Raw genomic sequence first — 15039 nt, 5'->3', positions numbered from 1 at the left:
CCATAACTTCTTAAAGTGTCTCCTACGAAGAATCAGCTTAGCAATTTCCCTCTGTCTCCTACCTAAACGGCTTGTGTCACTAGATCTGCGCACCTCACTTGACAGTGTTCCAAGCCTCCCGCTACAAAAGTCGTAGACCAAGTCTCCCAAGTTATTCAACTTCCTTTCGACGTCTCCCTTCAGGCCTTGTTCTAAGATGTTGCTCAAATCGCTGTCTAACTCTTCCCAGGTAGCCTTGTCGTTGGCTCTGGGCCACTTGATTTTCTCTTTCGTCTTGAAACATTCGAGCTGACCTAGACCTTACTTCAGAACTTGGCTGCCGGTCCCCTGCACTAGGCACCAACTCCACCGGGGGACCATTACTGCCTGGATCAAGTGCATCACTGTTGAGGTCCTGGGGTCTGTGGTCTGCAACCTGCCCCGTGTCTTCAGTCGTCTGACCATCGGCTGTTGAGCGGATGCGCTGCTCCTGACTCTGGCACTTCATCTTCCCCTGGTGGATTCGGAGGCCCCTGTACGTGGTGACACGCTGCCACCCACAACTGCATGACCTCAGTGCCTGAGTGTCACAAACCGTGCCTGGGGCAAAATCACAGTTTTTGACACTCGGGCACTGTCACGAACCGTGCCTGGACACAGTCGTGAATGGCACGGTTAGGGACGGATTTTTGTTGTAGAAATTCGTGCTAAGACGTCCGTCTGTTTGTGCCACATCAACTCTAAGTCCAAATCATCCAAGACAAGGGCGAAATGTATCTTAATGAGCGAGAATTACGCTGATTCTTTCTCATCCCAGCGCCCCAAAAAAAACAAAGATGGCGGGCTGCAGGAAAAAAAAACGCGTTGGGCACACTTCTCCCCTCATAACACTAAGCGCCGCCCTAAAGCACAGTATGGGATAAGACCCCCTGTGTGTCACGAACTGTGCCTAATTGGGCACGATTCGTGACGATGTCCGAGTGTCACAAACCGTGCCTGGGGCAAAAGCACGGTTTGTGACACGCGGGCACTGTCACAAACCGTGCCTGGGCACAGAACGTGACAAAGCACAGAACGTGACGCTACATGACGTCCGTCACATCTATATGCCTAAGCGTGTGGCACTCGTTGATCTACTATAGTGTTTTATTTCACTTCTGCCTCTCTTGCCCTCGTTGGGTATAATTTTTCGACGGCTTATAAGTTGCAATGATACATGATCACATGGTGAACAGTCTTAACTCTTTCCACAATTTCCTAATCGTGACCCTGACATACACTCTCTAGTGTCTCTTCCTGGCTCTTGTTTCCAGGTATAGTTAAAGTCTCAGTTCCTCTCATCTCCTGTGTTTTACTTTATCAATGTCTATGAGTTCTTTGTTCTTGGTGCATGTGTTATAAACTGTTATCATTTTCATCTCGTGTGCTTCAGTGCCATTATTGCCAACGGTTTGATGGTTTGGGCTGCTGTTGTCATAAACTCTTCCCACTGTTCCTCTGTCACCTCTTCCGCAACTCTAGCCCCCAGCAACACTTCAACAAGCCTCTCTTCTCGCTGCTGGTATATACTTGCTTGCTTTGTTCCTAGATAGTCTGTGATATTGTCCATAAGTGCATCTCTTGTAGAATTGAAGGTTGGACACTGTGTGATGAGATGTCCTACTACATCCTGTGTTGTCATTCCTTTTTTCGGGCATGGTCTGGGTGCTTGCTCTGTTGGAGCTGTACTCATGTGTATGACCCTTTGCAGGTTCTCTTTTTTGCCAGGTGCCATAGTTTGTGTGGTCTCCTGTTTGTCTCATGTGTCTTGTAGAATCTGGGGCATGTTGTGTGGTCGTTTACCCTCTCTCTCCATCTCCCTTCTTCTGTTTCTGCTATCGCTGTCTTTACTATGGTCTTCCACTGGTCTTTGTTTGGGAATTCCGTTGTTCCGTTGTGTACTGTTCTAGGTAGACTTGGACCCATATTGCTCTGCAATCTTGAAGCAGTCTACCACGAATCCTTCTGTCTTCCGTTTGCTTGAGTTTAACACATGTGAGTACAGCCTGTATAGGAAGATCTTTTTTGCCAAGCACGTGTGGTGTAGTGTTGTCAGTCTCCCAAACAGCAGTAGCTTGTGTTTGTCCAGTGTTGCTCTGAGCGGCATCATTCCAAGGGCTGCAAGGCTTGCATTTGTCTCTGTCTGGAAGTTCATTCCCTGCATACGCTTTGCACTTGCCCTATGCACTCTCTCTAGCTTCTGCATTTCTGTGGAAGTTGGGAACCATAGCTCACATCCATGCAGCATGCTGGGTAATACGAGCGTTTGGTAGAGCTTTTTGGTGGTGACAGGGTTCAGCCTCCTACCTTCCAAACCAGTGGCTAATATTGCACTTGTCTTCCCATTTCTCTTCTGACAAGCTTTTTCTGCACTGGCTTATCGCAAGCCGGCTTCGTGTATCACCCCTACATGTATTACTTGGCGAAGGAAATTAACTCATTCATTCATTCATTCATTCATTCATTCATTCATTGGAAAGATATTCGTTAATTCTTGGCCATTATCGTCACCGGCTTCTTGGTCACTGATATTGTTGTGTTATTGCAACTTGCCAATTATAGAAGAAATGAATCCAAATATTTGAAGATAATCATCATTTTTTAAATGACGATTGAAAAATGCAAGTGCAATGGTGGTACATGTGTATTTGTCTCTCTTCATAATCTAGACATACAATTCACCTATGCATTTTATAACTTATCATAGGTGCAACAATTTTAGAATGCCTCCGATTCCACGTCCACTCCATGAAAATCCAAAACTTTTGCACCCGCTTGTCGTCAAATTCTTTTTACTTTTGAACAACTTCGCTAGTCGGCGCTGTTGCGTGGTCCAGTTTCTGTACCGCAGCTGCAGTTGTAGAGACGCCATTCGCACCTGTTATCTTCATAGGACGTAGTCATAACAGGTTTGTATAGCAAGACCTAAATTGACTTCGTCGGCGTCCATAGGCGCCGCCATGTTGGATTTGATGTAACGCGAGGGCCATATTGTTTTGTTAAGAATGTGTTTCATCCGTTTCACTTAAACTCTGGGGGCTGGGAGAGATCCAGAGGAACTATTCATCTTACACGAGGCTGGAGGTTTAGGAAGGAGAGAACATCGATTTCATTCACATGAATTCATGGAATGGGAGAAGGAAACATACATTTCACACGAGGTTGAGGGTAAGGGAGGGGCGATCTATTTCACGTAAACTGTGAAGTTTAATAAACTTTAGAAAGGGATGGGGAAGAGAGACTATTCATCTGATAGGGGTTAAAGGTCTGGGAAGAGGGGGACCATCCGCTTCAAATAAACTTTAGGGAATGGTAGAGAGGGGTACGGTTGTTAATTTCACATGAGGCTTCCATTTGGATTGGGGTAATTCGGTAGCTGAGGTGGAGATATCTGCTTGAAACAAAGCTGTTCATCTGCTTTATATAGCTTAGAATTATGCAACATTCGGAATTTACATAATTGTGGTTTGATAACGTAGATAAGGTGAATGGAAAAACAGTCACGTTGCCCAATCAGCGACAAGTATACACAAAGTAAATATTACGTTGTGACCCACTTTTATTTCCGATGTCTGTGAAGAACACATCTGTTCTTTGCATAATATCAACAATTCCGAGGACACCTTCGCTATCGTGTTGTTTTATCTCATCACGAGCAAATCACACGTGGGGAATTTAAACGTTTGGGTGACCACATCCTTTTTATCAGCAAAAGTACACATTTTAACTGTTGATCTAATGGTTGTAGGTTACGGAATCGCGAGGGAGTGACCTGCATCCAGTGTATAACCATGTGCCTATGACACGTGTTTTACAGTTAGCTTTTTGTGGCTCAGAAAAATACTGTTCACAGTGTAGAGGTTTGTCGGGGAAATAATGTATTGTGCATGTGTCTAAAGACCTTAGTACAATTTCTGAGCGAAGCAGTTTTCTCGTTTTCGTTGTTGTTGTTTTGCCGCATAAAATATGATTTCTCCGAGTCAAGCCAAATTTAAATGCTGATCTGTTGTTATGACTTTATTAAGGACGTGAGACTAACAAACAATTTTAATTTTCAAAACTGAAAGAAATGTAATAACACGCACTGTCAAAACGTCGGGGTGATGTTAACAAATTTAGGAATGATCTTGAAATTTGTGTGTGTGTGTGTGTGTGTGTGTGTGTGTGTGTGTGTGTGTGTGTGTGTGTTCGCGTGTGTGTGCGTGTGTGAGAGAGACAGAGAGTGTGTGTGTGTGTGTGTATGTATGAGTGTGTGTGTGTGTGTGTGTGTGTGTGTGTGTATGTTTGTGTGTGTGTGTGTGTGTGTGTGTGTGTGTGTGTGTGTGTGTGTGTGTGTGAATAGGTCAATATCTCTAGATCAAAAAGCTACCCGAAAAATTACCTCATTTGACACCATATCCAAGGTCTATATCATCACAATCATGAATGTGGAGGTCATTATTCAGTGACTAGATTACTTATGGCCCATTTCTGTGAAGTCATTTTCTTAAATTGGATTACTTTTTCGGGCATGAAAATTTTGCCTTTTAGAAAATAACATCTGCTTTTGGAGTACCCCCTCAGTCTCACGTGTACTTGCGCGTGCTTTAGTACATGTGTATACATGGATATCCTGTGTCAGCTTAAAGAAAGTAAAATATATAGACATAACAGCTGTCTCTTCTCATTGACTTACACAACCTCAAAACTCTATCGTAATTTTGATGATGTAACGTTGAGAATAGGAATGTTGCGTAATTCTAGGCTATATAAGTCAGATTCAGCCTCCGGTAGACCACACGACTTCAGCGACGTCCCGGAGCTCTTCAGCAGGCAGTCACATCAGGTTAGTGTACATTTCACTTTTGTGTCTGCGATTCTTTCTCAATCGATTTTTGTTCTGGGTTCCCTTCTGTTTTCAAGACGATAGAATATCCATCAGGACATTTACACCCTTATAGCTACGGCATTATCATTCAATGTTTGAGCATTTATATCCAACGTCATTTTTAGCTTAGGTGAATCATAACTTCCTATTGGGAGTCGCAACATGTAAAACCCTGTCCTGTAAATTGAAAAAGTTCTTCTCATCTGCTGAGAGGCAGTTAGAGTTTGATATAAAAGTTTAGGTATGACACGTCGTTTGATGAGTTGTAGTGTAGTCAGCCACCGTCGCGTGCTGCTGCTGTCTGTTGACCAACTCAGATTCATGTGCAAGAATTGCCTAAAATGTAGGACAGTTAGGATCATTCGTCTTACACGGTCTCGGAATAAAAGTCGAGCCCGATAAGTTAGAATTTAGGGTCAGTAGTCTAGAGTAGCATGTTATACTGCTCATCATTGCCTGTCCGCCCTTTTCGTGTTACATGTACTTGCAATTAGCCTACGGGCAAGAACTTGCAATAAAAACTTATTATCACTTTAACATAACTATATTATAAGTATGTATGACACAAAATTCAGAGCAAACATTAACACAACACATACATTCATTTGTCTTCTGCAGACGAGGTTTCATCATGATCACCTTCATCCTGGCAACGGTAGCCTGTGCAGCTATCGCTGATGCACAGATCATCACATGGTTCGGCGGGTCGTGTCCTGACGTCACAACAAAGGACAACTTCCAACTACAGCCGGTAATCCACTTTTATTACTAGTGCCGTTTGGTTGTATTATCTTTCCAAAGGAGTTTGATCTTGATGTGGTTCCTACCCGGTCCCATCCTAAATTGCGCGTTCTTGTGTGCGTCTTTACTTGAGTAAAACATTCGTCAGGTAACAATTCACTTCGTAAAAGAAAAGTATTCAGGCATTTATGTCCTAAATCCACTTTCCAAATCATCTGGTCAACAAATAAAAGATTCAGCCATTTAGATTTTCTTTTAAATGACGTTGCGAAAGAACGTCATATTTTTCAGATGACACCGATCAAAGATTCGATGTACTCGCGCGGAGATTTAGAATCGTCCGTAGTAGGTTCCGTGTGTCTTATTGTCGTCTATACTAACGTGTACATGCCTTCTATTTCCTGACAGTACATGGGCCGCTGGTACGAAATCTCCAAATATCCCAACAGTTTTCAGAATGGGGAATGCGGCTCGGCCCAGTACACCCTGCAGGACGACAATATCGTCAGGGTCAACAACACACAGATAAAGTACGTCTGGATCAATTCCTCATATTTTAGGTGTAAGGTAGCCTGGTCCCAGTCTTTACGGGCCGGCTTAGGTGTGTTTTACCGGACCCAGTCTGCTATATTGAACCGTTTCTGTCAGCCTGTCTTCTTAGCTGCCACATAGAGGAGCGAGGCCGTAAACCCATCCCCGAGCGGGCTAATCTGTCTGGGCGGGCGGGCATCACTCCCAGGCTAGGTGTAGGGCGAGAGAAATATGATATTTAATGGTCCATTTCCCATATTATCAAATGTTGTAATCAACCTGTGGATATTTGTAACATACGTACACTCGCTACACGGGCATGAGCAATTTCTTGTTAGTATGTGAGAAATAGAAATTTAGGCCGGACGAGGCGGCTGGTATAATTTGGCTTGGCCTAGCGAACACACCGGGATCAAGTTCTCGAACCAACCAATCAGCACCCAGCAAGGCACATGTGCGTGCAGACCAGCGGCTACCTTCTGTTAGCGGGACGCTATTTCAAATTCTCGATATATCTATATCTCGTTTGTCAGGATTCTGACAACTTTTCGTAGTTTTTCTTCATACGAGTTTACCTTCATCCTGGTCGGATTATCGTATGTACACACAGGACGTCTTCCTTTGATTTGCGGTGAGTCTGTTTTTTCCTCTATCTGTCTTTGCCTTTTGCCAACGTCATGACTGAGGGTGGAAAGTCAAGAATTCTCATTTTGAGTCATTCCTTTGTCAAGTTATTGGAAATGTTTATTCATGACAGAAAGTTCAAGGCCTCAGACCATGTCTTCAGTTTTGGCATGTTGCCAATAGGCTGCGACGTTGTTTGGAAAGGATTCTCGGCGGGACATGTTGATGACCGCCTCCCGCAAGGAGACCTGACCATTATGGAATTGGGTTGTAACGACAGTTGAACAAGATCCTATGAATCATTTTTGTTTATATAATAGCCCCCTTGTTCATTTATAATAATCCTGGGCATTCATTATTAACGTTATTTTGAGGGGTCAGAATATGTTAGCTACGTATTCCGTACTCAAGCAGACCTGATCATTATGGATATTGGGTTGTAATGACAGTTGAACAAGATCCTATGAATCCTTTTTGTTTATCTAATAACCCAATTGTTCATTCATAATAATTCTGGGCATTCAATATAAACGTTGTCTTGAGGGGTCAGAATATGTTAGCTACGTATTCCGGACAACATACGCCTTCCCCATCTGCCTTTGTTGTCGCCTTTCGGCTTCTCTGGGCCGGTTTGTCACTATTCGTTCCCATTGGCGGGTGAAAATATTTTGAACGAGCCTTTGGTTAGAAATGTTACAAGGTTTGTAATCATTTCTTGAGAGACAGAATAAGTGTGCTGACTGTATTTCTCACACGTGCTGTTTCGAACTCGCTTGTAAAGACGAGTATGGTCTCGCCTTGTTGTATTTTCTCCGTTTACATGCCTGTCAATAAAACTTGCTGGTGTTCCCACCAAGAAATATTCTGCGTAGAGTGATTATGGGTTCTTGATTGATCACAATAACGGCCGAGAAGGTAGGCATAAATTCATTTTCATGAAATGAAAATAGAAATTTAGGCCGGACGAGGCGGCTGGTATAATTTGGCTTGGCCTAGCGAACACACCGGGATCAAGTTCTCGAACCAACCAATCAGCACCCAGCAAGGCACATGTGCGTGCAGACCAGCGGCTACCTTCTGTTAGCGGGACGCTATTTCAAATTCTCGATATATCTATATCTCGTTTGTCAGGATTCTGACAACTTTTCGTAGTTTTTCCCTCCCACCCAGCCCTAGCGGCACCCAATTAAGGTGTGATATAACGGGGATCATGTGGGAACATGTGGGATTAGATGTTGAAATCTATCTTGCTCGTTATCATTTTCAGTTGCAATCTGCAAAATGTATCTACGGTAGCGAACCATGGATCGTCTAGGTTTATATGTACGTGCTTGAAGCGGCACGTGCCCTCCACACATACATTTAGGGGTTGCCTCATTGATTGAGGCTCTTATTTGTCTGTCTGTATTTATTACTTATGCCATGTTAGGCCGGGCTGGGTTTATAGTTTATGCTTTATGTGACCGTTCCAATCACAGTTTTTGTTTATGTTTGATCTCAAACTCAAAACGCGCGCGGCAAATATTCCTTGTTATTCAACTAGGCGTAACGTACATGACATACTTTGAACAACATAATAATTTTGTTTCTAGATTTCGCTATTTTCAGGGATTTATTTTCGAGTAAGCAGCAAGAAAAAGCCGTTTACATTCTTTAAGTTCGTGTTTGTGCGTTCTGAGATTTCTGACTCGCCCCGCCCACATCAAAGCAGGGCGGCCTGTCAATTTTAATCAACATGCGGGGTTAGGTTACATGTTTGCTACATAAATGAGTTCACTTGCAACTTATAAAACGCAAGTTCATTCGACGTGTACTAGTCAGGTAGTCAAGCTAGACTAATAGCGTTTGCCGGTTCGGAGCCGACTTGACTTATGTACAGCGGGAGCAGAGATTCCTCCCTGTGGTATCATATTCGAATCGTGGTCAACGCAATAGCCGTGACGTAAAAGGGGGAGGGCATTCGAAGCTGCGGTTATTTCGTTCTTCCAGACAGGTTTAATCGCGACATAGAATAACTAAAACCCACTGTCGTTGTTTTTGTATAGTTTTATGCCTTGCATAATATGTAAGTTTGCGTGACGACTGTTGGATATGTTTCATGTAAGAGTTGCCACTACGCAATGCCCTTGCCTCGAATGTAGCCATTGTTTATTGACAAATTTTCCTGGTGGCGCAAAAATCAGTGAACTGTTCACAAGTCCGTGTTTAATCTAGATGACAGCTCTATACATGAAGTTGGGTTTATAGCTAACGATTTTACTAAGCACTGATTGCTTCAGCATAACGAAAAATTAAAAGTTCTGTCGAAGTTCGGGGTATGCTGAAGTTGCATATATATATCGTTATGCCTTGTGTGACCGTATGACTCACAGGCTTTGTTTATGTTTGATATCTGTGCGACCGTATGACTCACAGATATATTATGCCTTGTGTGACCGTATGACTCACAGGCTTTGTTTATGTTTGATATCTGTGCGACCGTATGACTCACAGATATATTATGCCTTGTGTGACCGTATGACTCACAGGCTTTGTTCATGTTTGATATCTGTGCGACCGTATGACTCACAGATATATTATGCCTTGTGTGACCGTATGACTCACAGGCTTTGTTTATGTTTGATATCTGTGCGACCGTATGACTCACAGATATATTATGCCTTGTGTGACCGTATGACTCACAGGCTTTGTTCATGTTTGATATCTGTGCGACCGTATGACTCACAGATATATTATGCCTTGTGTGACCGTATGACTCACAGGCTTTGTTTATGTTTGATATCTGTGCGACCGTATGACTCACAGATATATTATGCCTTGTGTGACCGTATGACTCACAGGCTTTGTTCATGTTTGATTTCTGTGCGACCGTATGACTCACAGATATATTATGCCTTGTGTGACCGTATGACTCACAGGCTTTGTTCATGTTTGATTTCTGTGCGACCGTATGACTCACAGATCATAGCTATATATATATATATATATATATATATATTATGCCGTGTGTGACCGCTGTTTCACAGGCCGTATGTTGCATAAGAATAAGTGTGAGTCAAATGTCCGGGTACTATGAGAGGCTGGGTACCTGATGGTGAGATACCTGAGGATGCCAGCGGGTGACGCGATACCGACAACTCGAACTACGAGACGGAGAACGGCGGGATATAGTTATGATATTTCCAGGTTTAACAGACTGTTAGGTCTCATTTCGCATAATAAAATACTGGCTACAACTCAGACAACTAGCTATACATTTTTCACATCCTCTTTATTTAGACGCACTTCTGTCACAATAACATTTAACCGACATGTCACAACAAAGCAAAATCTGCGTACAACAGGTAATGGAAGTACTTGGCAACCGTGGATACTCATTCATGTGGAATACCGGCAATTTATTATAGACAGTAGACAGACTTGTACATTGTCAAGGAGACTATTGGATGACATATATGTTTTTCAGTATTACTTTATAATTTTTCTAATGATGAAGAAAAATTAAGTTACAGGAAGTTTATAACGATTTACGACTGTTGCTTGGCGGTATTATTGTCTAGGCACCGTATTGTTGCCTGTTGGTATTCTGTTGGGGCACCGTGTTGTTGTTGCCTGTTTGTATTATTGCTTGGACACCGTATTGTTGCCTTACCGTATTATCATTGCGGTGCCGTTTGTTGTTTTTCTGTATTATTACTGAGGCACCGTTAGTTGCCTGTTTTTACCTTTTTTTTCAGTAGTGTGTTTTCTTCACACAGGACATATACTTAAGACTGCTTTCGAAAGACCGCACAGACTATATGCTGCCTTGCTACCATTATTTAAATTCTTACTGGTTTATTATGATACCCTTTGGGAAGAATTTTGAATATTTTCAACAATGACATGATTTTATCTCTCTTCCCTTCTTCGGAGACAAAGCGCCGCCACCAACTCGGACGAGCGGCAGACAGCCATTGGCGAGATGTCAGAAGTGGTAAATAATGGAGGAGTTATCATCGGAAGGAGACGGGATGTCCTCACCTACAACATCTATTCAACTAGTTACTAGGAGACCACTGGACAGACCCGATTTAGCAACATTGACAACAATCCATGCCAGTCACCAAGAGTTTGTACGATGCATGTGGTTTCTTTTACCCATGTCGCATGGCTTGCTAGAATTGTTCTATCGAAAAGCTAGCAACAGTCCTTTTCTAGGGTAAAGATACCTTTCTAAGTTTTTATAGTGCGGCAAGTGTCCTTACATTGTTAGTAAAAATGTGATAACTTTAAAACCAATGCTATAGGGTTTGCCCCTAAGAATTATTCTATATGTGAGGTAAGCAACCAGTTGCTGTTTCTAGGTTGAGGATAACCTTGCGATTTTATATATATACTGTGGCAAGTGCCCACATTGTATGCTTGTTATATCTCCCCTCACATTGTTCCATACGTACTTAGCAACGGGTAATTACTGTTAAATAAGGTAAAGAAGTGTGACAAGTGCCACACATGTCTATAAGGCTACCTTATAGTCATGTTATCATATTATATGATGGGCTTTCCAGAATTGTTCTATGCTATTATATGCTATAGGTTTGCATCCAGTCGTGGTTCTTCTAGGGTAAGGATACCTTGTGAGTCTATAGTGTGGCACGTGCACCACTTCGAAATGCAGCGTGAACTTATTTGTTTATCACGCGGGAGCTTAATTAGGAATACATGAAACTCTAATTCTGGTCAGGGCATTGGCTACAGTACAAGGTGTAACTGATTCCACCCTCCGACGACTAGAAATATGGTCGTCGTACGCATTTAAAAGATACATACCCATCTAAAAGACCTACGCCAGGGCATATCTGGGCCAACGTCTCGTGGATTCGGGTAACCTGAAATATTCACCAGGACCAAGCGGCCGACGTGATCCACTGACAGCATTGTTTGTGAAAGAAAGAAAACTGCTTCGGACACTCGATGTAAAGTACGAGTTTCAGATTGGCTAGACGAACATGGCATATGTAGGGCTAATCATAGAGTAGACTATTTTAAGACCAGGCCGACGCAGAGGTAAGCTGCCCTGGGTCGATCTGTATCCAGTACCAATGTGCTTCATACAGTTGCAATATACTTTATTTGCGTATAACAATGCATGTCGTCACATAGGTATGTTGTTACCTTTGGTGTATTCTATCCAATTGCCGGATTGTACTTTAGAAGCTTATTAAGTTAGCCCATTAAGAAGGTTATGGTATTAGCATTTTATCACAGGTGACTTCCATGACTCGATTAATGTGTTTATTGTTACTTTATGCTAATTGTTTGGTACGCTACTCTGCACTGTAATACAGGGACAGGGTAAATAGCAATTGCTTTTCTAACGAAGATTGATTAAGAATGTCATGGTATGTGTAGCAGTTAATGCAGGTAAGGTTCATGACTCGATTAATGTTTTTATATGCTTCCTTTCTATCATTGTTCCTTATAAGTTGATAGTGCGGTAAGTACCCGTTATATGGTAAACTATCTTTATAGATTCACACCTTGTATCATCATTATCATCATCATTCTCCCAGATGTACTACGGTGAAATACAATCAATTGTACACTTATATAAAAGTTAAAAGTTGACAGTGCGAAAGTGCCCGAAATATGGTCAACTACCTTTATAGATCACACCTTTTATCATCAGTATCATCATCATTTTCCCAGATTTACTACGGTGAGATACAATCAATTGTATAATTGTATAAAGATATGAGTTGATAGTCTGGCAAGTGCCCGTTATATGGTCAACTACCTTTATAGATTCACACCTTTCATTGTTACCAATATCTTCATCATTCTCCCGAATTTACTCCGGTGAGATACAATCAATTGTATACTATATGAAATTTATAAGTTGATAGTGCGGCATGTGCCCGTTATATGGTCAGCTACCTCTATAGATTCACACCTTTCATCATCATTATCATCATCATTCTCCTGGATTTACTCCGGTTAGATACAACCAATTGTATACTAAGATTTTATACAAAAGTTATAAGTTGATAGTGCGGCATGTGCCCGTTATATGGTCAACTATAAAGTTTATAGATTCACACCTTTCATCATTGCTATCATCATCATCCTCCCGGATTTACTCCGGTGAGATACAACCAATTGTGTACTTATATAAAATTTACTGTTATACGTTTATACGTTAGAGTGCGGCAAGTGCCCCCCTTGGTTTTCAGTATGCATCATCGGATGGATCATCGTATCTCATGCATATGGTGAACCACCCCTAATTACTTCCATGTTAGGGTTAGGCACCAGTGTTTCTCTAGAATATGTTCTGGTTATTAAAGCATTATTACTGCTTACGTTGCTCTTGTGCAGGCGGGTGAAAATATTTTGAACGAGCCTTTGGTTAGAAATGTTACAAGGTTTGTAATCATTTCTTGAGAGACAGAATAAGTGTGCTGACTGTATTTCTCACACGTGCTGTTTCGAACTCGCTTGTAAAGACGAGTATGGTCTCGCCTTGTTGTATTTTCTCCGTTTACATGCCAGTCAATAAAACTTGCTGGTGTTCCCACCAAGAAATATTCTGCGTAGAGTGATTATGGGTTCTTGATTGATCACAATAACGGCCGAGAAGGTAGGCATAAATTCATTTTCATGAAATGAAAATAGAGTTATGATTATAGTACTGTTGTCCATGATTTGGGAAATAAACACCTGTTACAGGTCCGCTACGATGGGATCTCAAAAGACAGTTTGGGGTTATAGGTGTTTACCATGGCTGCGTTTATACAATTACGTTTCAAGACAGTTTTGGTCCTTTTTTAGGGAAGGTGGCATTGTAGATACCGTCATCGGTCAAGTCCGAGATGACCCCAGCTCCGACGTACCGGCTCATCTGCAAGTCAGGTTCTCCTCATGTAAGCTTCCATATCTGTGACTTCCTAAGAAGTACAATTTCAGAGTTGCTCTGAAGGGTTTGATGGTGTTCTCCTTTTGTATTGTAATTTTTTTTGCTCCATAGATTTCATATACTACTTCAACATATATACCGTAGACTTAGACAATGCATCAAAGAAGACCTGCTTATCTCCAATCAGATGCCGGCTGGTTAGTCTAAGTGTTTTTGCAACATTAGTGCGCCTTTCGAGTAGTACACATTTTAACTCTCCACCTTTTTAGGCAGGTAAAACAAGAGAAAAAGTACGCGTGAATTAGCAGAAATAGAGATACACATACACACAAAGACAGGGCCACAAAACACAAAATAAGCCAGGACGATACATATGCTTGGAGTTTACTCGATTCTTATTCTATGATTTATTAGTAGATAATTACTCTTAAATGCTCTTGAAAGTTGATGTTGTCCTTTTCATTTAATAGGGCAACCCTGGGGGAAGTACTGGGTGTTGGACACGGACTACGAGAGTTACACCGTAGTGTACTCCTGCTCCTACTACATCATCAACAAGGTCGAGTTCCTGTGGATCCTCGGACGCGACCGCACAGTAGAAGAAGAGACCAGGAAAAACATCCTCCAAATGTTAGAAAATTTCAAGATCGACGCTACGAAGATGGTTGATACCGTACAAGATGTCAATAAATGTAATGTGTAACTACGTCAATTACTGCCATGTAACGTTAAAGTAAGAAAACGTAGAATTGTAGAATTTTGAAAAGTGACAAAAGCACTTGTTTTTCAAACAGTTCAAACGTTGTCAGTTTCATTCTGTAATCAAGGGAAAAATAAACTACATTTTACAAAGAATGTTATGCCTGTCTTTCTGATATCTTACTTAGCAGTGTGCCCACTACTGACTGTGGGGACATTGCTTCTAAATTCTTCATCATAGAGTTAGGTTCAGTCCTGCTAGTACATGTGTCGCCCTGGTTGTTAAAGTCTATTTGAAGACTCATTTTCCCAGGAAACCGGCTGTTTGCCTACACGGGGCCCTCTCGTCAATTATGAACAGAATAGCCTGTTGTATTGGAAACGCATATGTCATACACCAGAGACAACTGTCCGTAAAATCTAATTATGTATTGTCAACTGCAGCAGGCAGTATGGCTAGAATCGTTGGGGTTTTCTGTGTTCTAGTCGTTCATTATGTGAGAGCCTATCGATAGTACTTTTTCATTAATAATGCAAATTAGAATCTGATTTGCATACTTATCGTCTAATAATACAAAGCATCGCTTAACCTGTCTACATACCAAATATCATAATGATTCGTCAACCACCTCTTGACTTATAGTATTTTCTCAGTAATTAT

General features: G+C 41.8%; 1 protein-coding gene across 1 annotated transcript; it reads left to right on the top strand.

Moving 5' to 3' along the window:
- The first annotated feature begins 4711 nt into the window (after positions 1-4711).
- Positions 4712-14510, top strand: LOC136442422 (apolipoprotein D-like). Its single transcript, XM_066439266.1, has 5 exons — positions 4712-4843; positions 5504-5636; positions 6035-6156; positions 13595-13686; positions 14150-14510. Exons 2-5 carry the CDS (start codon positions 5517-5519, stop codon positions 14380-14382), a joined length of 567 nt encoding a protein of 188 aa, XP_066295363.1. The 5' UTR covers positions 4712-4843; positions 5504-5516; the 3' UTR covers positions 14383-14510.
- The last annotated feature ends 529 nt before the right edge of the window (positions 14511-15039 follow it).

Source organism: Branchiostoma lanceolatum, chromosome 9 (assembly GCF_035083965.1).
Source record: "Branchiostoma lanceolatum isolate klBraLanc5 chromosome 9, klBraLanc5.hap2, whole genome shotgun sequence".
Lineage (NCBI taxonomy): Eukaryota > Metazoa > Chordata > Leptocardii > Amphioxiformes > Branchiostomatidae > Branchiostoma > Branchiostoma lanceolatum.
The sequence above is the reverse complement of the archived record's forward strand: the minus strand, read 5'-3'. Positions and strand labels throughout refer to the sequence as shown.

Coding starts and splice junctions, on each gene's coding strand:
- LOC136442422 (XM_066439266.1), top strand. CDS start 5,517: ATGATCACCTTCATCCTGGCAACGGTAGCCTGTGCAGCTATCGCTGAT. Junction 6,157..13,594: donor GTCAACAACACACAGATAAA/GTACGTCTGGAT, acceptor GTCCTTTTTTAG/GGAAGGTGGCATTGTAGATA. Junction 13,687..14,149: donor GCAAGTCAGGTTCTCCTCAT/GTAAGCTTCCAT, acceptor TTCATTTAATAG/GGCAACCCTGGGGGAAGTAC.